The sequence below is a fragment of the Entelurus aequoreus genome, linkage group LG06 (assembly GCF_033978785.1).
Source record: "Entelurus aequoreus isolate RoL-2023_Sb linkage group LG06, RoL_Eaeq_v1.1, whole genome shotgun sequence".
Taxonomy (NCBI): domain Eukaryota; kingdom Metazoa; phylum Chordata; class Actinopteri; order Syngnathiformes; family Syngnathidae; genus Entelurus; species Entelurus aequoreus.
The window spans coordinates 1,060,130-1,087,895 of record NC_084736.1 but is presented as its reverse complement, the minus strand read 5'-3'; the positions used below and the strand labels follow the sequence as shown (position 1 = coordinate 1,087,895).

General features: G+C 37.1%; 1 protein-coding gene across 2 annotated transcripts in view; it reads right to left on the bottom strand.

Moving 5' to 3' along the window:
* Positions 1–4,566: 4,566 nt before the first annotated feature.
* Positions 4,567–27,766, bottom strand: part of LOC133651710 (actin-related protein 2/3 complex subunit 1A-A-like) — a 46,252-nt gene continuing 23,052 nt past the window's right edge. For both annotated transcript variants that reach the window (XM_062049751.1, XM_062049752.1), the window contains 5 exons: positions 25,265–25,471; positions 25,087–25,162; positions 11,329–11,522; positions 6,031–6,118; positions 4,567–4,757 (listed from right to left, as the gene is read on the bottom strand). In XM_062049751.1, the coding sequence (XP_061905735.1) occupies positions 4,752–4,757; positions 6,031–6,118; positions 11,329–11,522; positions 25,087–25,162; positions 25,265–25,471 (571 nt within the window). In that variant the 3' untranslated portion in view covers positions 4,567–4,751. The remainder of the gene's footprint in view (positions 4,758–6,030; positions 6,119–11,328; positions 11,523–25,086; positions 25,163–25,264; positions 25,472–27,766) is intronic.

The following is a 27,766-nucleotide window of genomic DNA, read 5'->3' as shown; positions in this document are numbered from 1 at the left end:
TTAATATATTATTATACTTATGTTAGTATATTATTATACTTATGTTAGTATATTATTATTATACTTAATATAGGAATATATTATTATACTTAATATAGGAATATATTATTATACTTATGTTAGTATATTATTATACTTATGTATATGAATGTATTATTATACTTATGTTAGTATATTATCATACTCATATATATGAATATATTATTATGCTTATGATACTATATTATTATGTTTATGTTAGTATATTATTATACTTATGTTAGTATATTATTATACTTATGTATTTTAATATGTTATTATACTTTTGTATTATACTTATGTATATGAATATATTATCATACTTATGTTAGTATATTAGTATACTTATATATATGAGTATATTATCATACTTATGTTAGTATATTATTATACTTATGTGTATGAATATATTATGATACTTATGTTAGTATATTATTATACTAATGTATATAAATATTATTATACTTATGTATATACATATTATTATACTTATATTATGCTTCTCCAGATTCTCTGAACCCTTTGATGATATTAAGGACCGTAGATGGTGAAATCCCTAAATTCCTTGCAATAGCTGGTTGAGAAAGGTTTTTCTTAAACAGTTCAACAATTTGCTCACGCATTTGTTGACAAAGTGGTGACTCTCGCCCCATCCTTGTTTGTGAATGACTGAGCATTTCATGGAATCTACTTTTATACCCAATCATGGCACCCACCTGTTCCCAATTTGCCTGTTCACCTGTGAGATGTTCCAAATAAGTGTTTGATGAGCATTCCTCAACTTTATCAGTAATTATTGCCACCTTTCCCAACTTCTTTGTCACGTGTTGCTGGCATCAAATTCTAAAGTTAATGATTATTTGCAAAAACGTTTGAACATCAAATATTCAACTGAATATGGGTTGAATATGATTTGCAAATCATTGTATTCCGTTTATATTTACATCTAACACAATTTCCCAACTCATATGGAAACGGGGTTTGTAAAACAAAGTCAACCCTGCTCGTGACAATGTCCTTCCTTGGTGGTCCTGCGAACCCGCACGACAGCTGGAGACTGTCACATTTGGCGCCCAACCGGGAAGGACCACCAGAGGCGGGGGAGGAAGATCCCCTGTGGGCTATCATAGCCTCGCTCACGAAGCTCGCGGCAAGCAGCCGACCGCAAAGTCGGCTCTTGCAAGCATAGGCGGACCAGATTGGGGGGAGGGGGGGGGGGAGCGGCGAGTGGCCCCCCCGAACGAGTAGAAGAAGAAGCACGGGAGGAAAACCATAGGTGTGCTCAACAAGGAAAAGATACAGAAGAAGAACAAGAAAAAGACAAAGAAGAAGGAAAAGACAAAGAAGAAGAAGAAGACAAACAAGAAGAAGAAAAAGACAAAGAAAAAGACAAAGAAGACAAAGACAAAGAAAAAGACAAAGGTAAACAAAGTACAGAAGAAGAAGAAAAGGATACAGAAAAAGAAGGAAAAGATACAGAAGAAGAAAGAAAAGGTACAGATGAAGAAAAAGAAAAGGACACAGAAGAAGAAAAGGACACAGAGGAGGAGAAGACCGGGGCCACAGGGGGACCTGGCCGTCCCCACTTCCCGCTCCCTCGAAATGGGGGCTCGGGGGGAGTAGGCTCAGCCGGTCGGAAGCCCGGCTTACGTACGGCGATGGAGGACTGTGGGGAGGCGGGGCCGGCAGTCCGGCAACGAGGCAAAGCACACTCCAAGATGGCAGCGAGAAGGCGTGGCCGGCGGACCCGCGTCCAAATGGACTGCAGGTGCGTGGATCGGGCAGCTTGGCACAATCAGGTAATCTCCTCTCTGTGTATAAAAGCGTGACAGCCGAGAGAGACAGAGAGAGAGTTGGAGAGCCAGCAGTGGATGCAGAGCGGAAGCGACCGAGAGCGAGACGGAGATGACGTGGAAGGCTGAACGGAGAGAAGAGTCAGCAGCAAGACACGCAGCTGAGCGAGAAGCGGATGCTGAGCGCAAGAGGCAGAGAGCAAGAGGGAGCCGACGACGCGGAAGGCTGAAAAGCAGAAGCGGAGGAGGGAACAGGTGGAGCCGGAGCTGAAAAGCGACCGACACTGAGGTTTATTGAATTAAAAAAACAAAGTCAACCCTGCTCGTGACAATGTCCTTTCTTGGTGGTCCTGCAAACCCGCACGACAGCTGGAGACTGTCACAACAGCCACACCACATCTTTCAGCCTACAGCACTTACTTTCTCAAAGTGGAGAAGCATGAGGTGAGACGCACGCTGAGGGCAGTGAAGCCGAGGAAAGAAAGAAAAATACTACTACATTTCTTCCTGACAAATACTACTACACCTCTTCCTGACAAATACTACTACACCTCTTCCTGACAAATACTACTACACTTCTTCCTGACAAATAGTACTACACTTCTTCCTGACAAATACTACTACACTTCTTCCTGACAAATACTACTACACTTCTTCCTGACAAATAGTACTACACTTCTTCCTGAAAAATACTACTACACTTCTTCCTGACAAATACTACTACACTTCTTCCTGACAAATAGTACTGTACTTCTTCCTGACAAATACTACTACACTTCTTCCTGACAAATACTACTGCACACACGCACACGCACACACACACACACACACACACACACACACACACATGAACATGCATATTATATTATAGTATTACTACTGCTATAGTATTATAGTATTAATATTATGAATATAATATTATAGCTGTAATAGTACTACTACTCTTGTAACTGTACTTTACTACAGTGTAACTGTAACTGTACTATCATTCTACTGTAATACTACTCTATTGTAACTGTACTTTACTACATTGGAACTGTATTGTACTGTAACTGCACTATAATTCTACTGTAGCACTACTCTATTGTAACTGTACTTTACTACAGTGTAACTGTAACTGTACTATCATTCTACTGTAACTGTACTATCATTCTACTGTAGTACTACTCTATTGTAACTGTACTTTACTACAGTGTAAATGTTTTGTACTGTAACTGTATTATCATTCTACTGTAGCACTACTCTATTGTAACTGCATTTTACTACAGTGTAACTAACTGTACTATCATTCTACTCTAGTACTACTCTATTGTAACTGTACTTTACTACAGTGTATGTGTACTATCATTCTACTGTAGTAATACTTTATTGTAACTGTACTTTACCACAGTGTATTTGTACTATCATTCTACTGTAGTACTACTCTATTGTAACTGTACTTTATTACAGTGTAAATGTATTGTACTGTAACTGTACTATCATTCTACTGTAGTATTATTCTATTGTAACTGTACTTTACTACAGTATAACTGTAACTGTACCATCATTCTACTGTAGTACTACACTATTTTAACTGTATTTTACTACAGTGTAAATTTATTGTACTGTAACTGTACTATCATTCTACTGAGTACTACTCTACTGTAACAGTACTTTACTACAGTATAACTATAAATGTACTATAATTCTACTGTAGTACTACTCTATTGTAACTGTACTTTACTACAATGTAACTGTATTGTACTGTAACTGTAATATCATTCGACTGTAGTACTATTCTATTGTAACTGTACTTATTACAGTATAACTAACTGTACCATCATTCTACTGTAGTACTACACTATTTTAACTGTACTTTACTACAGTGTAAATGTATTGTACTGTAACTGTACTATCATTCTACTGTAGTACTACTCTACTGTAACAGTACTTTACTACAGTATAACTATAACTGTACTATAAGTCTACTGTAGTACTACTCTATTGTAACTGTACTTTACTACAGTGTAACTGTATTGTACTGTAGCTGTGCTATTCTACTGTAGTACTACTCTATTGTAACCGTACTTACAGTATAACTGTAACTGTACTATCATTCTACTGTAGTACTATTGTACTGTAACTGTACTGTACCACAATATAACTGTCATTGTACTGTACTGTTAATAATTATTTTACATCATGTCGATTAATCCAAATGCCATGAGTGGATCTACACCTGACATCCACTGTAATTATACCAAGTACAAGAGCGCATCTAATCGATACTACTATGATTACATTGATATTTTTTGGCATCACAAAATGTTCTTTCATTTTTAATATGTATATAATATGAATACAAGAAATACGTCCCTGGGCACATGAGGACTTTGAATATGACCAATGTATGATCCTGTAACTACTTGGTATCGGATCGATACCTAAATGTGTGGTATCATCCAAAACTAATGTAAAGTCTCAAAGAAGAGAATAACAAGTGATTATTACATTTTAACAGAAGTGTAGATAGAACATGTTAAAACAGAAAGTAAGCAGATATTAACAGTAAATGAACAAGTAGATTAACAATCAATTTTTACAGTTTGTCCTTTTTACAAATATTGAAGTACTTCAAATGTGTATTATTTATGTAGTAATAACTTGAACTATTTCTACAACTAAATATACATATATTGAAGTACTTCAAATGTGTATTACTCTTATCAGACTACTAATACTTCAAATACTACCAAGAATACTGCATGTTGTTTCAAATGTAGTTTTTATTGACAATTTGTGATCACATTTTACTTCATCAAAGCCAATTGTGTACCGCAGTTGTAATCCACAGCAAGGTACTGTAGTACTGTAGCACTGTAGTACTGTAGTACTGTAGTACTCTGGTGTTGGAGTATTGCAGTATTCATTTGTCGAAGCAGGACCACCACTGTCTTTATTTCAGGGCTGTAAATGAAGAACACATGTGAGAGTACACCTTAGTAAGTAGTACTTTTAAGTATTACAATACTCATGATACACATTTACTTCAACCACAATACTAATTAATGGTATATTCTATATTGTGTGATTGTTCATTCTATATTGTGTGATGGTATATTCTATATTGTGTGATGGTACATTCTATATTGTGTGATGGTATATTCTATATTGTGTGATGGTACATTCTATATTGTGTCATGGTATATTCTATATTGTGTGATTGTTCATTCTATATTGTGTGATGGTACATTCTATATTGTGTGATGGTACATTCTATATTGTGTGATTGTTCATTCTATATTGTGTGATGGTACATTCTATATTATGTGATGTTATATTCCATGTTGTGTGATGGTATATATTCTATATTGTGTGATGGTATATTATATATTGTGTGATGGTACATTCTATATTGTGTGATGGTACATTCTATATTGTGTGATGGTATATTATATATTGTGTGATGGTACATTCTATATTGTGTAATGGTACATACTATATTGTGTGATGTTACATTCTATATTGTGTGATGGTACATTCTATATTGTGTGATGGTACATTCTAAATTGTCTGATGGTACATTCTATATTGTGTAATGGTACATACGATATTGTGTGATGTTACATTCTATATTGTGTGATGGTACATTCTATATTGTGTGATGGTACATTCTAAATTGTGTGATGGTACATTCTAAATCGTGTGATGGTACATTCTATATTGTGTAATGTTACATACTATATTGTGCGATGGTACATTCTATATGATGTGATGGTATATTCCATGTTGTGTGATGGTATATATTCTATATTGTGTGATGGTATATTCTATATTGTGTGATGGTATATTCTATATTGTGTGATGTATATTCCATATTGTGTGATGGTACATTCTATATTGCGTGATGGTACATTCTATATTGCATGATGGTACATTCTATATTGTGTGATGGTGTATTCTATATTGCGTGATGGTATATTCTATATTGTGTGATGGTACACTCTATATACCATACTAGTCCTAGGACTAGTACTAAAATCCCCTGTGGTCCCATAATACGGTGTGTCACATCTGAAGTTGTGCAACATGTCGGACGAAGGGTCTTGCCTGTGGACCAACCTGGGTGTCACCATTCAGCAGGAAACTTTCAATTAGAAAATTGAGGGTGTAACACAGTGGTACATTTTCTCCAAGATGACTTTGTGAAGGCACACAATAAGTCTTTTATCTCCTGTACCTTAAAATCCCAGATGACCATGGCTCCGTCCAGACCCACACTGCTGTACTTGTCCACAGTGGATGTTCCCTTTAGAGCACACAGCTGCCTGCAGAAGACAAACAAACACAGAAAGAAAAGACACAGGTGAAGGTAGCAGGAAAAAGGTAGTGATGTAGCAAGTGTCTCCAAGGACAAACCAATCAGGATTGGAGAAGAAGGGCCTCCCCGGTCTAAACCCATTAGGTTAGTGGACTAGCTAAAACAGACACCATGTTGGAACACGAGGAGGTCCATAAGTGCACCTGGCACCAGGTCTTAGGATCTCATCTCTGCTGTTTGCAGAAGATGTGGTCCTGATCACCTCTTCAAGCTGTGACCTCCAGCGTTGGTTGGATCGATTCACAGCTGAGTGTGAAGCTTCTGGGATAAGACTCAGCACTTCCAAGTCTCATGTCAGGCTCCTCAGTCGGACAAGGGTGGATTGTACCCTTAAGGTTGCAAGATAGTTCCTGTCCTAGGTGGTGGACTTCAGGTATCTTAAGGTCATGTTCACAAGTGAGGTAAGGCAGGAGTGCCAGCTCCACAAGTAAATCAGTGCGGTATTTTCAGTAATGTGTTCACTGGACTGTTGTGGTGTAGAAAGATCTGAGCCTCAGCAAACTTCATGATTTGACGGTCGATCTGCTTTCGTACCATCAAATACTGCATGACCACAGGCTTTGAAGAAAGACTGAAAGATCAAGATCGCAGTTACAATATCACTCAAGAAACCATCGTCATTACTCAAGAAATCATATTTATCACTCAAGAAACCATATTTACCACTTAAAAAAACATATTTACCACTTAAGAAACCATTTTTACCACTTAAGAAACCATCATCATTACTCAAGAAACCATATTTATCACTCAAGAAGCCAAATTTATCACTCAAGAAATCATATTTATCACTTACGAAACCATATTTATTACTTGAGAAACCATATTTATCACTCAAGAAACCATCGGCATTACTCAAGAAACCATAGTTATCAATTAAAAAAACATTGACATTACTCAAGAAACCATAGTTATTACTTAAACTATTGACATTACTCAAGAAACCATAGTTATTACCGTATTTTCCGCACTATAAGGCGCACCGGATTATAAGGCGCATCTTCAATGAATGGCCTATTTTAAAACTTTGTTCATATATAAGGCGCACCGCATCATAAGGCGCATAGAATAGACGCTACAGTAGAGGCTGGGGTTACGTTATGCTTCCATTAGATGGAGCTGCGCTAAAGGGAATGTCAACAAAACAAATAGTGATTGTACTGACACTTCTACTTGCTGCTCTCTGTTCAACAACCCACTGTTCGAGTTTGTCCTCCAACTATAGCCATCTAGCTTTGTTCCCTCAGAAACTCTGTTTAGTCTTCTTTACTTGGCGCAGGTCATCATGTTGCTTCCTCCACTTCCGCACCATTGAATCGTTAATATTAAATTCTCTCGCTGCTGCTCTATTCCCGTGTTCTACTGCGTGACTGATCGCCTTGAGTTTAAACTCTGCGTCGTAAGCGTGTCTCTTAAAGGCCTACTGAAATGAAATTGTTTTATTTAAACGGGAATAGCAGATCCATTCTATGTGTCATACTTGATCATTTTGCGATATTGCCATATTTTTGCTGAAAGGATTTAGTATAGAACAACGTCGATAAAGTTCGCAACTTTTGGTCTCTGATAAAAAAAAACCTTGCCCCTACCGGAAGTAGCGTGACGTTGTCAGTTGTTCACTCCCTCATATTTTCCTATTGTTTTCAATGCAGCTAGATTACCCCATTAATTTGAGCGAGGATGAAAGATTCGTGGACGAGGAACGTTAGAGTGACGGACTAGAATGCAGTGAAATACATATTTTTTTTCGCTCTGACTGTAACTTAGGTACAAGCTGGCTCATTGGATTCCACACTCTCTCCTTTTTCTATTGTGGATCACGGATTTGTATTTTAAACCACCTCGGATACTATATCCTCTTGAAAATGAGAGTCGAGAACGCGAAATGGACATTCAGTGCCTTTTATCTCCACGACAATACATCGGCGAAACGCTTTAGCTACGAGCTAACGTGATAGCATCGTGCTTTAACTGCATATAGAAACAAAAAAATAAACCCCTGACTGGAAGGATAGATAGAAAATCAACAATACTATTAAACCGTGGACATGTAAATACACGGTTAATGCTTTCCAGGTTGGCAAAGGTTAACAATGCTGTGCTAACGACGCCATTGAAGCCTACTTAGCAACCGGACCACAAAGAGCTATGCTAAAAACATTAGCTCTCCACCTACGCCAGCCAGCCTTCATCTGCTCATCAACACCCGTGCTCACCTGCGTTCCAGCGATCGGCGGAAGGACGAAGGACTTCACCCGATGCGTTTGGCGGCCCGGAGACGTAGGAAGTCAAGGTGAGGTCGCCGGCTAGCGAGTCTGCTCTCCAACAAAGTCCTCCTGGTTGTGTTGCTGTAGTCCGCTGCTAATACACCGATCCCACCTACAACTGTCTTCTTCGCAGCCTTCATTGTTCATTAAACAAATTGCAAAAGATGTCCAGAATACTGTGGAATTGTGAATTATGAAATGAAAACAGAGCTTTTTGTATAGGATTCTACGGGGTACCAGAACTTCCGTTTAACTGACTACGTCACGCGCATACGTCATCATACCGCGACGTTTCAGCCGGATATTTCCCGGGAAATTTTAAATGTCACTTTATAAGTTAACCCGGCCGTATTGGCATGTGTTGCAATGTTAAGATTTCATCATTGATGTATAAACTATCAGACTGCGTGGTCGGTAGTAGTGGGTTTCAGTAGGCCTTTAATAAGAGCCATTTTTGGGTCTTTACATAAAGTTTAGGTCTCACAACAGTTGTGAGACCTAAGATGTTCTTCTTCTACGGTAAGCAGCCGCCGACTTCATTTTCCCCTGTAGAAGAAGAAGTTCTTCTTCTACGTAAGCAGCCGCCGACTTCATTTTCTCCCGTAGAAGAAGAAGCGCTTCTTCTTCTTCTACGGTAAGCAGCCGTAGAAGGGGGAAAATGAAGTCGGCGTAGTTACCGTAGTTGCGAGACCTATTGAGGCTCAATATTGGTCCATATATAAGGCGCACCGGATTATAAGGCGCACTGTCAGCTTTTGAGGAAATTGGATGTTTTTAGGTGTGCCTTATAGTGCGGAAAATACAGTACTTAAACTATAGACATTACTCAAGAAACCATAGGTATTACTTTAACTATTGACATTACTCAAGAAACCATAGGTATTACTCAAACTTTTGACATTACTCAAGAAACCATAGGTATTACTCAAACTATTGACATTACTCAAGAAACCATAGGTATTACTTTAACTATTGACATTACTCAAGAAACCATCGTTATCACTTAAGAAACCATAGTTATCACTTAAACTATCGACAATACTGAAGAAATTATATTTATCACTCAAGAAACTATTGACATTACTCAAGAAACCATATTTATCACTTAAAAAAACATTGCCAATATTCAAGAAACCATACTCATGACTCAAGAAACCATATTTATCACTCAAGAAACCAAGGACATTAGTCAAGAAACCATATTTATCAATTAAGAAACCATCGTCATTACTCAAGAAACCATGGTTATGACTTAAGAAACCATCGTCATTACTCAAGAAGCCATAGTTTTTACTTAAGGAACCATATTTATCACTTAAGAAACCATCGCCAATACTCAAGAAACCATAGTCATGACTCAAGAAACCATCGACATTACTCAAGAACCATCTACATTAATCAAGAAACCATATTTATCATTTAAAAAACTATCGACATTACTCAAGAAACCAAAGTTATTGCTTAAACTATCGACATTGCTTAAGAAACCATATTTATCTATTGACATTACTTAAGAAACCATAGTTATCACTTAAGAAACCATCAACATTACTCAAGAAACCATAGTTATCACTCAAGAAACCATCAACATTACTCAAGAAACCATAGTTATCACTTGGGAAACCATCGACATTACTCAAGAAACCATAGTTATCACTTAGGAAACCATTGACATTACTCAAGCCATTGTTAAGCATAGTTATTGCTTAAACCAGTGGTCCCCAACCACCGATTGGTACCGGGCCGCGCAAGAAATAAAAAAAATAAAAATAAATAAAAATAAACTTTTTTTTGTTTTTTTGATTAAATCAACAAAAAAACCACAATATATACATTATATATCAATATAGATCAATACAGTCTGCAGGGATACAGTCCGTAAGCACATATGATTGTATTTCTTTATGAAAAAAAAATTTTTTTTAAACCCCCCACCCCTTCGGTCCATGGGACAAATTTTCAAGCGTTGACCGGTCCCCAGCTACAAAAAGGTTGGGGACCACTTAGGAAACCATCGACATTACTCAAGAAACCATAGTTATCACTTAGGAAACCATTGACATTACTCAATAAACTATAGTTATTACTTAAACTATTGACATTACTCAAGAAACCATAGTTATAACTTAAACTATTGATATTACTCAATAAACCACAGTTCTTACTTAAAACTATTGACATTACTCAAGAAACCATCGTTATTAGTTAAAATATTGACATTACTCAAGAAACCATTGTTATTACTTAAGAAACTATTGACATTTATCAAGAAACCATCGTTATCACTCAAGAAACAATCGTTAACACTCAAGAAACTATTGACATTACTCAAGAAACCATCTTTATTACTTAAGAAACTATTGACATTACTCAAGAAACCATAGTTATCACTTAAGAAACCATCGGCATTACTCAAGAAACCCTAGTTATCACATAAGAAACTATTGTCATTACTCAAGAAACCATAGTTATCACTTAAGAAACTATTGTCATTACTCAAGAAACCATAGTTATCACTTAAGAAACTATTGTCATTACTCAAGAAACCATAGTTATCACTTAAGAAACTATTGTCATTACTCAAGAAACCATAGTTATCACTTAAGAAACTTTTGACATTACTCAAGTCCCTTGCAGCTTTGACAACCGAGACCTTCTACGAAAGTTAGGACCAACTTTTGGTAAAACAATTCCAATTGAGATTGAATCACACGTAAAGTGGGTGGTACTACTGTAATTCTTAACTTGTAGTTGAATTGAAACACTATTTATGAAATGTATTTGATTTGACTCCTCTAGAATACTTCAATATAAATCTATATTATGATATAAAGGGTAGATGACAATATGAATCGAGTGGCCACAAAGTTCTTGTAGAAAGAGGTCTTACGTGATGCTGTTCTGGTGAAGCGTGCCCAACTCGTTGCTGCTGTCGTCGTCAGTCGCCTTCTTGTCCAAGTTCCTGAAGTGCTGCATGGCTGAAATGCCACTTTTGGAAGACTGTTTTGGAATGTCCAGCTTCTTGACAAACTCCAGACCACCTGCTCCCTTGTAGGAGAACTGGTAAGGACAGCAGTCATGTCCCTGAAAGACACACACGTTGACTTGTTAGTCTGCAAGACAGACTCTAGTCCACAATGGACTCCATTTCAATTGGTCTGGGCCTAAGTGTAGTTGTAGGACTCGTGTGAAGTATGTGTGAGTACTTGTAAGACTCGTGTGAAGTATGTGTGAGTACTTGTAAGACTTGTGTAAGTATATGTAAGTACTTGTAAGACTAGTGTGAAGTATATGTGAGTACTTGTAAGACTCGTGTGAAGTATATGTGAGTACTTGTAAGACTTGTGTGAAGTATATGTGAGTACTTGTAAGACTCGTGTGAAGTATATGTGAGTACTTGTAAGACTCGTGTGAAGTATGTGTGAGTACTTGTAAGACTCGTGTGAAGTATGTGTGAGTACTTGTAAGACTTGTGTGAAGTATGTGTGAGTACTTGTAAGACTCGTGTGAAGTATGTGTGAGTACTTGTAAGACTCGTGTGAAGTATGTGTGAGTACTTGTAAGACTTGTGTGAAGTATGTGTGAGTACTTGTAAGACTTGTGTGAAGTATGTGTGAGTACTTGTAAGACTCGTGTGAAGTATGTGTGAGTACTTGTAAGACTTGTGTGAAGTATGTGTGAGTACTTGTAAGACTTGTGTGAAGTATATGTGAGTACTTGTAAGACTCGTGTGAAGTATGTGTGAGTACTTGTAAGACTTGTGTGAAGTATATGTGAGTACTTGTAAGACTCGTGTGAAGTATGTGTGAGTACGTGTAAGACTTGTGTGAAGTATATGTGAGTACTTGTAAGACTTGTGTGAAGTATGTGTGAGTACTTGTAAGACTTGTGTCAAGTATGTGTGAGTACTTGTAAGACTTGTGTGAAGTATATGTGAGTACTTGTAAGACTTGTGTGAAGTATATGTGAGTACTTGTAAGACTTGTGTGAAGTATATGTGAGTACTTGTAAGACTCGTGTGAAGTATGTGTGAGTACTTGTAAGACTTGTGTGAAGTATATGTGAGTACTTGTAAGACTCGTGTGAAGTATGTGTGAGTACGTGTAAGACTTGTGTGAAGTATATGTGAGTACTTGTAAGACTTGTGTGAAGTATGTGTGAGTACTTGTAAGACTTGTGTCAAGTATGTGTGAGTACTTGTAAGACTTGTGTGAAGTATATGTGAGTACTTGTAAGACTTGTGTGAAGTATATGTGAGTACTTGTAAGACTTGTGTGAAGTATATGTGAGTACTTGTAAGACTCGTGTGAAGTATATGTGAGTACTTGTAAGACTAGTGTGAAGTATATGTGAGTACTTGTAAGACTCGTGTGAAGTATATGTGAGTACTTGTAAGACTTGTGTGAAGAATGTGTGAGTACTTGTAAGACTCGTGTGAAGTATATGTGAGTACTTGTAAGACTCGTGTGAAGTATATGTGAGTACTTGTAAGACTTGTGTGAAGTATGTGTGAGTACTTGTAAGACTTGTGTGAAGTATGTGTGAGTACTTGTAAGACTTGTGTGAAGTATATGTGAGTACTTGTAAGACTTGTGTGAAGTATATGTGAGTACTTGTAAGACTTGTGTGAAGTATATGTGAGTACTTGCAAGACTTGTGTGAAGTATATGTGAGTACTTGTAAGACTAGTGTGAAGTATATGTGAGTACTTGTAAGACTCGTGTGAAGTATATGTGAGTACTTGTAAGACTTGTGTGAAGTACGTGTGAGTACTTGTAAGACTTGTGTGAAGTATATGTGAGTACGTGTAAGACTTGTGTGAAGTACGTGTGAGTACTTGTAAGACTTGTGTGAAGTATATGTGAGTACTTGTAAGACTTGTGTGAAGTACGTGTGAGTACTTGTAAGACTTGTGTGAAGTATATGTGAGTACTTGTAAGACTAGTGTGAAGTATATGTGAGTACTTGTAAGACTCGTGTGAAGTATATGTGAGTACTTGTAAGACTTGTGTGAAGTATATGTGAGTACTTGTAAGACTTGTGTGAAGTATGTGTGAGTACTTGTAAGACTCGTGTGAAGTATATGTGAGTACTTGTAAGACTTGTGTGAAGTATGTGTGAGTACTTGTAAGACTTGTGTGAAGTATGTGTGAGTACTTGTAAGACTTGTGTGAAGTATATGTGAGTACTTGTAAGACTTGTGTGAAGTATATGTGAGTACTTGTAAGACTTGTGTGAAGTATATGTGAGTACTTGTAAGACTCGTGTGAAGTATGTGTGAGTACTTGTAAGACTTGTGTGAAGTATATGTGAGTACTTGTAAGACTCGTCTGAAGTATGTGTGAGTACTTGTAAGACTCATGTGAAGTATGTGTGAGTACTTGTAAGACTTGTGTGAAGTATATGTGAGTACTTGTAAGACTCGTGTGAAGTATATGTGAGTACTTGCAAGACTTGTGTGAAGTATATGTGAGTACTTGTAAGACTCGTGTGAAGTATATGTGAGTACTTGTAAAACTTGTGTGAAGTACGTGTGAGTACTTGTAAGACTTGTGTGAAGTATATGTGAGTACTTGTAAGACTTGTGTGAAGTAAATGTGAGTACTTGTAAGACTAGTGTGAAGTATATGTGAGTACTTGTAAGACTCGTGTGAAGTATATGTGAGTACTTGTAAGACTTGTGTGAAGAATGTGTGAGTACTTGTAAGACTCGTGTGAAGTATATGTGAGTACTTGTAAGACTCGTGTGAAGTATATGTGAGTACTTGTAAGACTTGTGTGAAGTACGTGTGAGTACTTGTAAGACTTGTGTGAAGTATATGTGAGTACTTGTAAGACTTGTGTGAAGTATATGTGAGTACTTGTAAGACTCGTGTGAAGTATGTGTGAGTACTTGTAAGACTAGTGTGAAGTATGTGTGAGTACTTGTAAGACTCGTGTGAAGTATATGTGAGTACTTGTAAGACTCGTGTGAAGTATGTGTGAGTACTTGTAAGACTTGTGTGAAGTATGTGTGAGTACTTGTAAGACTTGTGTGAAGTATGTGTGAGTACTTGTAAGACTCGTGTGAAGTATGTGTGAGTACTTGTAAGACTTGTGTGAAGTATGTGTGAGTACTTGTAAGACTTGTGTGAAGTATATGTGAGTACTTGTAAGACTCGTGTGAAGTATATGTGAGTACTTGTAAGACTTGTGTGAAGTATGTGTGAGTACTTGTAAGACTTGTGTCAAGTATGTGTGAGTACTTGTAAGACTTGTGTGAAGTATATGTGAGTACTTGTAAGACTTGTGTGAAGTATATGTGAGTACTTGTAAGACTTGTGTGAAGTATATGTGAGTACTTGTAAGACTCGTGTGAAGTATATGTGAGTACTTGTAAGACTAGTGTGAAGTATATGTGAGTACTTGTAAGACTCGTGTGAAGTATATGTGAGTACTTGTAAGACTTGTGTGAAGAATGTGTGAGTACTTGTAAGACTCGTGTGAAGTATATGTGAGTACTTGTAAGACTCGTGTGAAGTATATGTGAGTACTTGTAAGACTTGTGTGAAGTATGTGTGAGTACTTGTAAGACTTGTGTGAAGTATGTGTGAGTACTTGTAAGACTTGTGTGAAGTATATGTGAGTACTTGTAAGACTTGTGTGAAGTATATGTGAGTACTTGTAAGACTTGTGTGAAGTATATGTGAGTACTTGCAAGACTTGTGTGAAGTATATGTGAGTACTTGTAAGACTAGTGTGAAGTATATGTGAGTACTTGTAAGACTCGTGTGAAGTATATGTGAGTACTTGTAAGACTTGTGTGAAGTACGTGTGAGTACTTGTAAGACTCGTGTGAAGTATATGTGAGTACTTGTAAGACTTGTGTGAAGTACGTGTGAGTACTTGTAAGACTTGTGTGAAGTATATGTGAGTACGTGTAAGACTTGTGTGAAGTACGTGTGAGTACTTGTAAGACTTGTGTGAAGTATATGTGAGTACTTGTAAGACTTGTGTGAAGTACGTGTGAGTACTTGTAAGACTTGTGTGAAGTATATGTGAGTACTTGTAAGACTAGTGTGAAGTATATGTGAGTACTTGTAAGACTCGTGTGAAGTATATGTGAGTACTTGTAAGACTTGTGTGAAGTATATGTGAGTACTTGTAAGACTTGTGTGAAGTATGTGTGAGTACTTGTAAGACTCGTGTGAAGTATATGTGAGTACTTGTAAGACTTGTGTGAAGTATGTGTGAGTACTTGTAAGACTTGTGTGAAGTATGTGTGAGTACTTGTAAGACTTGTGTGAAGTATATGTGAGTACTTGTAAGACTTGTGTGAAGTATATGTGAGTACTTGTAAGACTTGTGTGAAGTATATGTGAGTACTTGTAAGACTCGTGTGAAGTATGTGTGAGTACTTGTAAGACTTGTGTGAAGTATATGTGAGTACTTGTAAGACTCGTGTGAAGTATGTGTGAGTACTTGTAAGACTCATGTGAAGTATGTGTGAGTACTTGTAAGACTTGTGTGAAGTATATGTGAGTACTTGTAAGACTCGTGTGAAGTATATGTGAGTACTTGCAAGACTTGTGTGAAGTATATGTGAGTACTTGTAAGACTCGTGTGAAGTATATGTGAGTACTTGTAAAACTTGTGTGAAGTACGTGTGAGTACTTGTAAGACTTGTGTGAAGTATATGTGAGTACTTGTAAGACTTGTGTGAAGTAAATGTGAGTACTTGTAAGACTAGTGTGAAGTATATGTGAGTACTTGTAAGACTCGTGTGAAGTATATGTGAGTACTTGTAAGACTTGTGTGAAGAATGTGTGAGTACTTGTAAGACTCGTGTGAAGTATATGTGAGTACTTGTAAGACTCGTGTGAAGTATATGTGAGTACTTGTAAGACTTGTGTGAAGTACGTGTGAGTACTTGTAAGACTTGTGTGAAGTATATGTGAGTACTTGTAAGACTTGTGTGAAGTATATGTGAGTACTTGTAAGACTCGTGTGAAGTATGTGTGAGTACTTGTAAGACTAGTGTGAAGTATGTGTGAGTACTTGTAAGACTCGTGTGAAGTATATGTGAGTACTTGTAAGACTCGTGTGAAGTATGTGTGAGTACTTGTAAGACTCGTGTGAAGTATGTGTGAGTACTTGTAAGACTTGTGTGAAGTATGTGTGAGTACTTGTAAGACTTGTGTGAAGTATATGTGAGTACTTGTAAGACTTGTGTGAAGTACGTGTGAGTACTTGTAAGACTTGTGTGAAGTATATGTGAGTACTTGTAAGACTTGTGTGAAGTAAATGTGAGTACTTGTAAGACTAGTGTGAAGTATATGTGAGTACTTGTAAGACTTGTGTGAAGAATGTGTGAGTACTTGTAAGACTCGTGTGAAGTATATGTGAGTACTTGTAAGACTCGTGTGAAGTATATGTGAGTACTTGTAAGACTTGTGTGAAGTACGTGTGAGTACTTGTAAGACTTGTGTGAAGTATATGTGAGTACTTGTAAGACTCGTGTGAAGTACTTGTGAGTACTTGTAAGACTTGTGTGAAGTATGTGTGAGTACTTGTAAGACTTGTGTGAAGTATATGTGAGTATTTGTAAGACTCGTGTGAAGTATATGTGAGTACTTGCAAGACTTGTGTGAAGTATATGTGAGTATTTGTAAGACTCGTGTGAAGTATATGTGAGTACTTGTAAGACTTGTGTGAAGAATGTGTGAGTACTTGTAAGACTCGTGTGAAGTATATGTGAGTACTTGTAAGACTCGTGTGAAGTATATGTGAGTACTTGTAAGACTTGTGTGAAGTACGTGTGAGTACTTGTAAGACTTGTGGGAAGTATATGTGAGTACTTGTAAGACTCGTGTGAAGTATATGTGAGTACTTGCAAGACTTGTGTGAAGTATATGTGAGTACTTGTAAGACTCGTGTGAAGTATATGTGAGTACTTGTAAGACTTGTGTGAAGTACGTGTGAGTACTTGTAAGACTTGTGTGAAGTATATGTGAGTACTTGTAAGACTTGTGTGAAGTAAATGTGAGTACTTGTAAGACTAGTGTGAAGTATATGTGAGTACTTGTAAGACTTGTGTGAAGAATGTGTGAGTACTTGTAAGACTCGTGTGAAGTATATGTGAGTACTTGTAAGACTCGTGTGAAGTATATGTGAGTACTTGTAAGACTTGTGTGAAGTACGTGTGAGTACTTGTAAGACTTGTGTGAAGTATATGTGAGTACTTGTAAGACTCGTGTGAAGTATATGTGAGTACTTGTAAGACTCGTGTGAAGTATATGTGAGTACTTGTAAGACTTGTGTGAAGTATGTGTGAGTACTTGTAAGACTTGTGTGAAGTATGTGTGAGTACTTGTAAGACTTGTGTGAAGTATATGTGAGTACTTGTAAGACGTGTGTGAAGTATATGTGAGTACTTGTAAGACTTGTGTGAAGTATATGTGAGTACTTGCAAGACTTGTGTGAAGTATATGTGAGTACTTGTAAGACTAGTGTGAAGTATATGTGAGTACTTGTAAGACTCGTGTGAAGTATATGTGAGTACTTGTAAGACTTGTGTGAAGTACGTGTGAGTACTTGTAAGACTTGTGTGAAGTATATGTGAGTACGTGTAAGACTTGTGTGAAGTACGTGTGAGTACTTGTAAGACTTGTGTGAAGTATATGTGAGTACTTGTAAGACTTGTGTGAAGTACGTGTGAGTACTTGTAAGACTTGTGTGAAGTATATGTGAGTACTTGTAAGACTAGTGTGAAGTATATGTGAGTACTTGTAAGACTCGTGTGAAGTATATGTGAGTACTTGTAAGACTTGTGTGAAGTATATGTGAGTACTTGTAAGACTTGTGTGAAGTATGTGTGAGTACTTGTAAGACTCGTGTGAAGTATATGTGAGTACTTGTAAGACTTGTGTGAAGTATGTGTGAGTACTTGTAAGACTTGTGTGAAGTATGTGTGAGTACTTGTAAGACTTGTGTGAAGTATATGTGAGTACTTGTAAGACTTGTGTGAAGTATATGTGAGTACTTGTAAGACTTGTGTGAAGTATATGTGAGTACTTGTAAGACTCGTGTGAAGTATGTGTGAGTACTTGTAAGACTTGTGTGAAGTATATGTGAGTACTTGTAAGACTCGTGTGAAGTATGTGTGAGTACTTGTAAGACTCATGTGAAGTATGTGTGAGTACTTGTAAGACTTGTGTGAAGTATATGTGAGTACTTGTAAGACTCGTGTGAAGTATATGTGAGTACTTGCAAGACTTGTGTGAAGTATATGTGAGTACTTGTAAGACTCGTGTGAAGTATATGTGAGTACTTGTAAAACTTGTGTGAAGTACGTGTGAGTACTTGTAAGACTTGTGTGAAGTATATGTGAGTACTTGTAAGACTTGTGTGAAGTAAATGTGAGTACTTGTAAGACTAGTGTGAAGTATATGTGAGTACTTGTAAGACTCGTGTGAAGTATATGTGAGTACTTGTAAGACTTGTGTGAAGAATGTGTGAGTACTTGTAAGACTCGTGTGAAGTATATGTGAGTACTTGTAAGACTCGTGTGAAGTATATGTGAGTACTTGTAAGACTTGTGTGAAGTACGTGTGAGTACTTGTAAGACTTGTGTGAAGTATATGTGAGTACTTGTAAGACTTGTGTGAAGTATATGTGAGTACTTGTAAGACTCGTGTGAAGTATGTGTGAGTACTTGTAAGACTCGTGTGAAGTATATGTGAGTACTTGTAAGACTCGTGTGAAGTATGTGTGAGTACTTGTAAGACTCGTGTGAAGTATGTGTGAGTACTTGTAAGACTTGTGTGAAGTATGTGTGAGTACTTGTAAGACTTGTGTGAAGTATATGTGAGTACTTGTAAGACTTGTGTGAAGTACGTGTGAGTACTTGTAAGACTTGTGTGAAGTATATGTGAGTACTTGTAAGACTTGTGTGAAGTAAATGTGAGTACTTGTAAGACTAGTGTGAAGTATATGTGAGTACTTGTAAGACTTGTGTGAAGAATGTGTGAGTACTTGTAAGACTCGTGTGAAGTATATGTGAGTACTTGTAAGACTCGTGTGAAGTATATGTGAGTACTTGTAAGACTTGTGTGAAGTACGTGTGAGTACTTGTAAGACTTGTGTGAAGTATATGTGAGTACTTGTAAGACTCGTGTGAAGTACTTGTGAGTACTTGTAAGACTTGTGTGAAGTATGTGTGAGTACTTGTAAGACTTGTGTGAAGTATATGTGAGTATTTGTAAGACTCGTGTGAAGTATATGTGAGTACTTGCAAGACTTGTGTGAAGTATATGTGAGTATTTGTAAGACTCGTGTGAAGTATATGTGAGTACTTGTAAGACTTGTGTGAAGAATGTGTGAGTACTTGTAAGACTCGTGTGAAGTATATGTGAGTACTTGTAAGACTCGTGTGAAGTATATGTGAGTACTTGTAAGACTTGTGTGAAGTACGTGTGAGTACTTGTAAGACTTGTGGGAAGTATATGTGAGTACTTGTAAGACTCGTGTGAAGTATATGTGAGTACTTGCAAGACTTGTGTGAAGTATATGTGAGTACTTGTAAGACTCGTGTGAAGTATATGTGAGTACTTGTAAGACTTGTGTGAAGTACGTGTGAGTACTTGTAAGACTTGTGTGAAGTATATGTGAGTACTTGTAAGACTTGTGTGAAGTAAATGTGAGTACTTGTAAGACTAGTGTGAAGTATATGTGAGTACTTGTAAGACTTGTGTGAAGAATGTGTGAGTACTTGTAAGACTCGTGTGAAGTATATGTGAGTACTTGTAAGACTCGTGTGAAGTATATGTGAGTACTTGTAAGACTTGTGTGAAGTACGTGTGAGTACTTGTAAGACTTGTGTGAAGTATATGTGAGTACTTGTAAGACTTGTGTGAAATATATGTGAGTACTTGTAAGACTTGTGTGAAGAATGTGTGAGTACTTGTAAGACTCGTGTGAAGTATGTGTGAGTACTTGTAAGACTTGTGTGAAGTATGTGTGAGTACTTGTAAGACTTGTGTGAAGTATATGTGAGTACTTGTAAGACTCGTGTGAAGTATATGTGAGTACTTGCAAGACTTGTGTGAAGTATATGTGAGTACTTGTAAGACTAGTGTGAAGTATATGTGAGTACTTGTAAGACTCGTGTGAAGTATATGTGAGTACTTGTAAGACTTGTGTGAAGTACGTGTGAGTACTTGTAAGACTTGTGTGAAGTATATATGAGTACTTGTAAGACTTGTGTGAAGTATATGTGAGTACTTGTAAGACTAGTGTGAAGTATGTGTGAGTACTTGTAAGACTAGTGTGAAGTATATGTGAGTACTTGTAAGACTTGTGTGAAGTATGTGTGAGTACTTGTAAGACTTGTGTGAAGTATATGTGAGTACTTGTAAGACTCGTGTGAAGTATATGTGAGTACTTGCAAGACTTGTGTGAAGTATATGTGAGTACTTGTAAGACTCGTGTGAAGTATATGTGAGTACTTGTAAGACTCGTGTGAAGTATATGTGAGTACTTGTAAGACTTGTGTGAAGTATGTGTGAGTACTTGTAAGACTTGTGTGAAGTATATGTGAGTACTTGTAAGACTCGTGTGAAGTATGTGTGAGTACTTGTAAGACTTGTGTGAAGTATGTGTGAGTACTTGTAAGACTAGTGTGAAGTATATGTGAGTACTTGTAAGACTCGTGTGAAGTATGTGTGAGTACTTGTAAGACTTGTGTGAAGTATATGTGAGTACTTGTAAGACTTGTGTGAAGTATATGTGAGTACTTGCAAGACTTGTGTGAAGTATGTGTGAGTACTTGTAAGACTTGTGTGAAGTATGTGTGAGTACTTGTAAGACTTGTGTGAAGTATATGTGAGTACTTGTAAGACTCGTGTGAAGTATATGTGAGTACTTGCAAGACTTGTGTGAAGTACGTGTGAGTACTTGTAAGACTTGTGTGAAGTATATGTGAGTACTTGTAAGACTTCTGTGAAGTAAATGTGAGTACTTGTAAGACTAGTGTGAAGTATATGTGAGTACTTGTAAGACTTGTGTGAAGAATGTGTGAGTACTTGTAAGACTCGTGTGAAGTATATGTGAGTACTTGTAAGACTCGTGTGAAGTATATGTGAGTACTTGTAAGACTTGTGTGAAGTACGTGTGAGTACTTGTAAGACTTGTGTGAAGTACATGTGAGTACTTGTAAGACTCGTGTGAAGTACGTGTGAGTACTTGTAAGACTTGTGTGAAGTATGTGTGAGTACTTGTAAGACTTGTGTGAAGTATATGTGAGTACTTGTAAGACTTGTGTGAAGTATATGTGAGTATTTGTAAGACTCGTGTGAAGTATATGTGAGTACTTGTAAGACTTGTGTGAAGAATGTGTGAGTACTTGTAAGACTCGTGTGAAGTATATGTGAGTACTTGTAAGACTCGTGTGAAGTATATGCGAGTACTTGTAAGACTTGTGTGAAGTACGTGTGAGTACTTGTAAGACTTGTGTGAAGTATATGTGAGTACTTGTAAGACTCGTGTGAAGTATATGTGAGTACTTGCAAGACTTGTGTGAAGTATATGTGAGTACTTGTAAGACTCGTGTGAAGTATATGTGAGTACTTGTAAGACTTGTGTGAAGTACGTGTGAGTACTTGTAAGACTTGTGTGAAGTATATGTGAGTACTTGTAAGACTTGTGTGAAGTAAATGTGAGTACTTGTAAGACTAGTGTGAAGTATATGTGAGTACTTGTAAGACTTGTGTGAAGAATGTGTGAGTACTTGTAAGACTCGTGTGAAGTATATGTGAGTACTTGTAAGACTCGTGTGAAGTATATGTGAGTATTTGTAAGACTTGTGTGAAGTACGTGTGAGTACTTGTAAGACTTGTGTGAAGTATATGTGAGTACTTGTAAGACTTGTGTGAAATATATGTGAGTACTTGTAAGACTTGTGTGAAGAATGTGTGAGTACTTGTAAGACTCGTGTGAAGTATGTGTGAGTACTTGTAAGACTTGTGTGAAGTATGTGTGAGTACTTGTAAGACTTGTGTGAAGTATATGTGAGTACTTGTAAGACTCGTGTGAAGTATATGTGAGTACTTGCAAGACTTGTGTGAAGTATATGTGAGTACTTGTAAGACTAGTGTGAAGTATATGTGAGTACTTGTAAGACTCGTGTGAAGTATATGTGAGTACTTGTAAGACTTGTGTAAAGTACGTGTGAGTACTTGTAAGACTTGTGTGAAGTATATGTGAGTACTTGTAAGACTTGTGTGAAATATATGTGAGTACTTGTAAGACTAGTGTGAAGTATATGTGAGTACTTGTAAGACTCGTGTGAAGTATATGTGAGTACTTGTAAGACTTGTGTGAAGTACGTGTGAGTACTTGTAAGACTTGTGTGAAGTATATGTGAGTACTTGTAAGACTTGTGTGAAGTATATGTGAGTACTTGTAAGACTAATGTGAAGTATATGTGAGTACTTGTAAGACTCGTGTGAAGTATATGTGAGTACTTGTAAGACTTGTGTGAAGAATGTGTGAGTACTTGTAAGACTCGTGTGAAGTATGTGTGAGTACTTGCAAGACTTGTGTGAAGTATATGTGAGTACTTGTAAGACTCGTGTGAAGTATATGTGAGTACTTGTAAGACTTGTGTGAAGTACGTGTGAGTACTTGTAAGACTTGTGTGAAGTATATGTGAGTACTTGTAAGACTTGTGTGAAGTAAATGTGAGTACTTGTAAGACTAGTGTGAAGTATATGTGAGTACTTGTAAGACTTGTGTGAAGAATGTGTGAGTACTTGTAAGACTCGTGTGAAGTATATGTGAGTACTTGTAAGACTCGTGTGAAGTATATGTGAGTACTTGTAAGACTTGTGTGAAGTACGTGTGAGTACTTGTAAGACTTGTGTGAAGTATATGTGAGTACTTGTAAGACTTGTGTGAAATATATGTGAGTACTTGTAAGACTTGTGTGAAGAATGTGTGAGTACTTGTAAGACTCGCGTGAAGTATGTGTGAGTACTTGTAAGACTTGTGTGAAGTATGTGTGAGTACTTGTAAGACTTGTGTGAAGTATATGTGAGTACTTGTAAGACTCGTGTGAAGTATATGTGAGTACTTGCAAGACTTGTGTGAAGTATATGTGAGTACTTGTAAGACTAGTGTGAAGTATATGTGAGTACTTGTAAGACTCATGTGAAGTATATGTGAGTACTTGTAAGACTTGTGTGAAGTACGTGTGAGTACTTGTAAGACTTGTGTGAAGTATATGTGAGTACTTGTAAGACTTGTGTGAAGTATATGTGAGTACTTGTAAGACTAGTGTGAAGTATATGTGAGTACTTGTAAGACTCGTGTGAAGTATATGTGAGTACTTGTAAGACTTGTGTGAAGTACGTGTGAGTACTTGTACGACTTGTGTGAAGTATATGTGAGTACTTGTAAGACTTGTGTGAAGTATATGTGAGTACTTGTAAGACTAATGTGAAGTATATGTGAGTACTTGTAAGACTCGTGTGAAGTATATGTGAGTACTTGTAAGACTTGTGTGAAGAATGTGTGAGTACTTGTAAGACTCGTGTGAAGTATGTGTGAGTACTTGTAAGACTCGTGTGAAGTATATGTGAGTACTTGTAAGACTCGTGTGAAGTATATGTGAGTACTTGTAAGACTTGTGTGAAGTATATGTGAGTACTTGTAAGACTCGTGTGAAGTAAATGTGAGTACTTGTAAGACTCGTGTGAAGTATATGTGAGTACTTGTAAGACTTGTGTGAAGAATGTGTGAGTACTTGTAAGACTCGTGTGAAGTATGTGTGAGTACTTGTAAGACTCGTGTGAAGTATATGTGAGTACTTGTAAGACTTGTGTGAAGTATGTGTGAGTACTTGTAAGACTTGTGTGAAGTATGTGTGAGTACTTGTAAGACTTGTGTGAAGTATATGTGAGAACTTGTAAGACTCGTGTGAAGTATATGTGAGTACTTGTAAGACTTGTGTGAAGTATATGTGAGTACTTGTAAGACTTGTGTGAAGTATGTGTGAGTACTTGTAAGACTCGTGTGAAGTGTGTGAGTACTTGTAAGACTCGTGTGAAGTATGTGTGAGTACTTGTAAGACCTGTGTTAAGTATGTGTGAGTACGTGTAAGACTTGTGTGAAGTATGTGTGAGTACTTGTAAGACTTGTGTGAAATATGTGTGAGTACACACACACACACACACACACACACACACACACACACACACACACACACACACACACACACACACACACACACACACACACACACACACACACACACACACACACACACACACTAACTTGTTCATCGGTCCTCATATGGACAGTACTTTTCCTTGTTGGTGTCTCAAGAAGGTTAGAAATACAAGAACACGCACACACACACACACACACACACACACACACACACACACACACACACACACACACACACACACACACACACACACACACACACACACACACACACACACACACACACACACACATTAACTTGTTCACCGGTCCTCATATGGAAGGTACTTTTCCTTGTTGATGTCTCAAGAAGGGTAGAAATACAGGAACACACACACACACACACACACACACACACAACACACACACACACACACACTTCTAGCAGCAACCACGTACTTACAGCAGCAACAATGTGGGCGGGGCCTACATAGAGGATGCTGAGCAGTGGAAGAGTGTTTAAAGTCAGCTGACTGGTCCTGTGAAGAAGGGAGGAAACATTAAAAAGAGTAAAGCTGTATTTGATGGTAAGGAGCACATTGAAGATGTAGTGGACTATTGAAGTGACATCAACCACGTACTCCTTGTTCCTGGTGGCATCGGCCACACTGATGATGCTGTTGTGAGCCACCCAGGCCAGCTGGTCGCCACTTGGGGAGAAAGACACGCTGTGCACCCATCCCCCGCAGTCCTTCTTCTCCAGCATCATCTCCCCAAAAGGCATCTTGGAACCCCAAGAACTTGGTCCTGGCTTGTCCTCAATGTCTTTGATGTAGGTGGAGAAGATCCTTCAAGTTGGAAGAGTTTCACTGCTTTGTCTACAAACCAACTTATATATATATATATATATATATATATATATATATATATATATATATATATATATATATATATATATATATATATATATATATATATATATATATATATATATATATATATATATATATATATATATATGTACATATATATACATTTACATATAAATATATATGTATATAAATATATATATATAAACACACATATAAACATACATATCTACATATATACATATATATATATATATATATATATATATATATATATATATATATATATATATATATATATATATATATATATATATATATATATATAAATATATTTAGATAATACTTACATATAGTATATACATTCATATACACATATATACATACATGTATACAAAACCCCAAAAGCAGTGAAGTTGTCACGTTGTGTAAATGGTAAATAAAAAGAGAATACAATGATTTGCAAATCCTTTTCAACTTACTGCAAAGACAAGATATTTCATGTCCACACTGAGAAACTTTGTTATTTTTTGCAAATATTAGCTCATTTGGAATTTGATGCCTGCAACAGGTTTCAAAAAAGCTGGCACAAATGGCAAAAAAGAGTGAGAAAGTTGAGGAATGCTCATCAAACACGTATTTGGAACATCTCATTAATGGGTATAAAAGCCGCTTCTGTGAAATGCTCAGTCATTCACAAACAAGGATGGAGCGAGGGTCACCACTTTGTCAACAAATGCCTGAGGAAATTGTTTAAGAACAACATTTCTCAACCAGCTATTGTAAAGAATTTAGGGATTTCACCATTTACGCTCTGTAATATCATCAAAAGGTTCAGAGAATCTGGAAAAATCACTTTACGTAAGCCATAATATTACGCACCTTCGATCCCTCAGGCGGTACTGCATCAAAAAGAGACATCAGTGTGTAAAGGATATCACCACATGGGCTCAGGAACATTTCAGAAAACCACTATCAGTAACTACAGTTGGTTGCTACATCAGTAAGTGCAAGTTAAAACGCTACTATGCAGAGCCAAAGGCATTTATCAACAACACCCAGAAACGCTTCGCTGGGCCCGAGCTCATCTAAGATGGACTGATGCAAAGTGGAAAAGTGTTCTTAAAGTTAAAGTTAAAGTACCAATGATAGTCACACACACACTAGGTGTGGTGACATTTTTCCTCTGCATTTGACCCATCCCCTTGATCACCCCCTGGGAAGTGAGGGGAGCAGTGGGCAGCAGCGGTGGCTGGGCCCGGGAATCATTTTTAGGGAATTAACCCCCAATTCCAACCCTTGATGCTGAGTGTCAAGCAGGGAGGTAATGGGTCCCATTTTTATAGTCTTTGGTATGACTCGGCCGGGGTTTGAACTCACGACCTACCGATCTCAGGGATGACACTCTAACCACTTCTGTGGTCTGACAAGTCCACACTTCAAATTGTTTTTTTGTTTTTGTTTTTTTGTTGTTTTTTTAAATGTCCTGCCTAGCTTCTCGGGCAAATCATATAGCAGATGTAGATGCCCATATCGGCTGTTCAGATTTACTTTACAAAAGAGAAGTGTAGGATACTTCTCTTGTTGCCTTACTTGTATTTTGACTTTATTAAATGTATTTATATTATCATTTGGTGCAGCCGGGCCGGAGCAGGAGGGGATAGAAAGAGAGAAAAAGGAAGACAGGGGGGAATTGTGGGGACAAGAGGGGGATTAGACAGAGAGACAAAAACAACAACAGCAAACACAACAACAACAACAACAACAGAGCAACATCAGCAAATACGACATGTACAAATATGATGGTAAAAGTAATAGCAAGTAAGCAGTTAGCGAAAATAAAAATAAAAAATACAGAAATGACAATGAGCATTATTACACTAAAAATGGAGCAATATGAATACCAATAGAAATAGTGCTATTGATAATAAACAATACCAATACTTTACCTTTATTATCAACAATACAATTGTTCAAATGCAACAATACATATACGTAATGATAACTTGAGATACGAAAGAATGCAGAAAAATGGAGGGGAAGAAAGAGAAGCAACCTACATTAACCTTGTAGATTGTTATAGTAACAATAGGTTAAGCTTTGTCAGTGTGCCATGTGTTATACCCAGTTTACCCTAGGGCAACAACATTAATATATGTTTGATGAAACGTGATTATGTGCATGAGTGTATGTGTGCATATGTACTTGTATATGTACAGTATGTGTATGTGTGCTTGTACAGTGAATGTATATGTACAGTATGTGTATATGTGT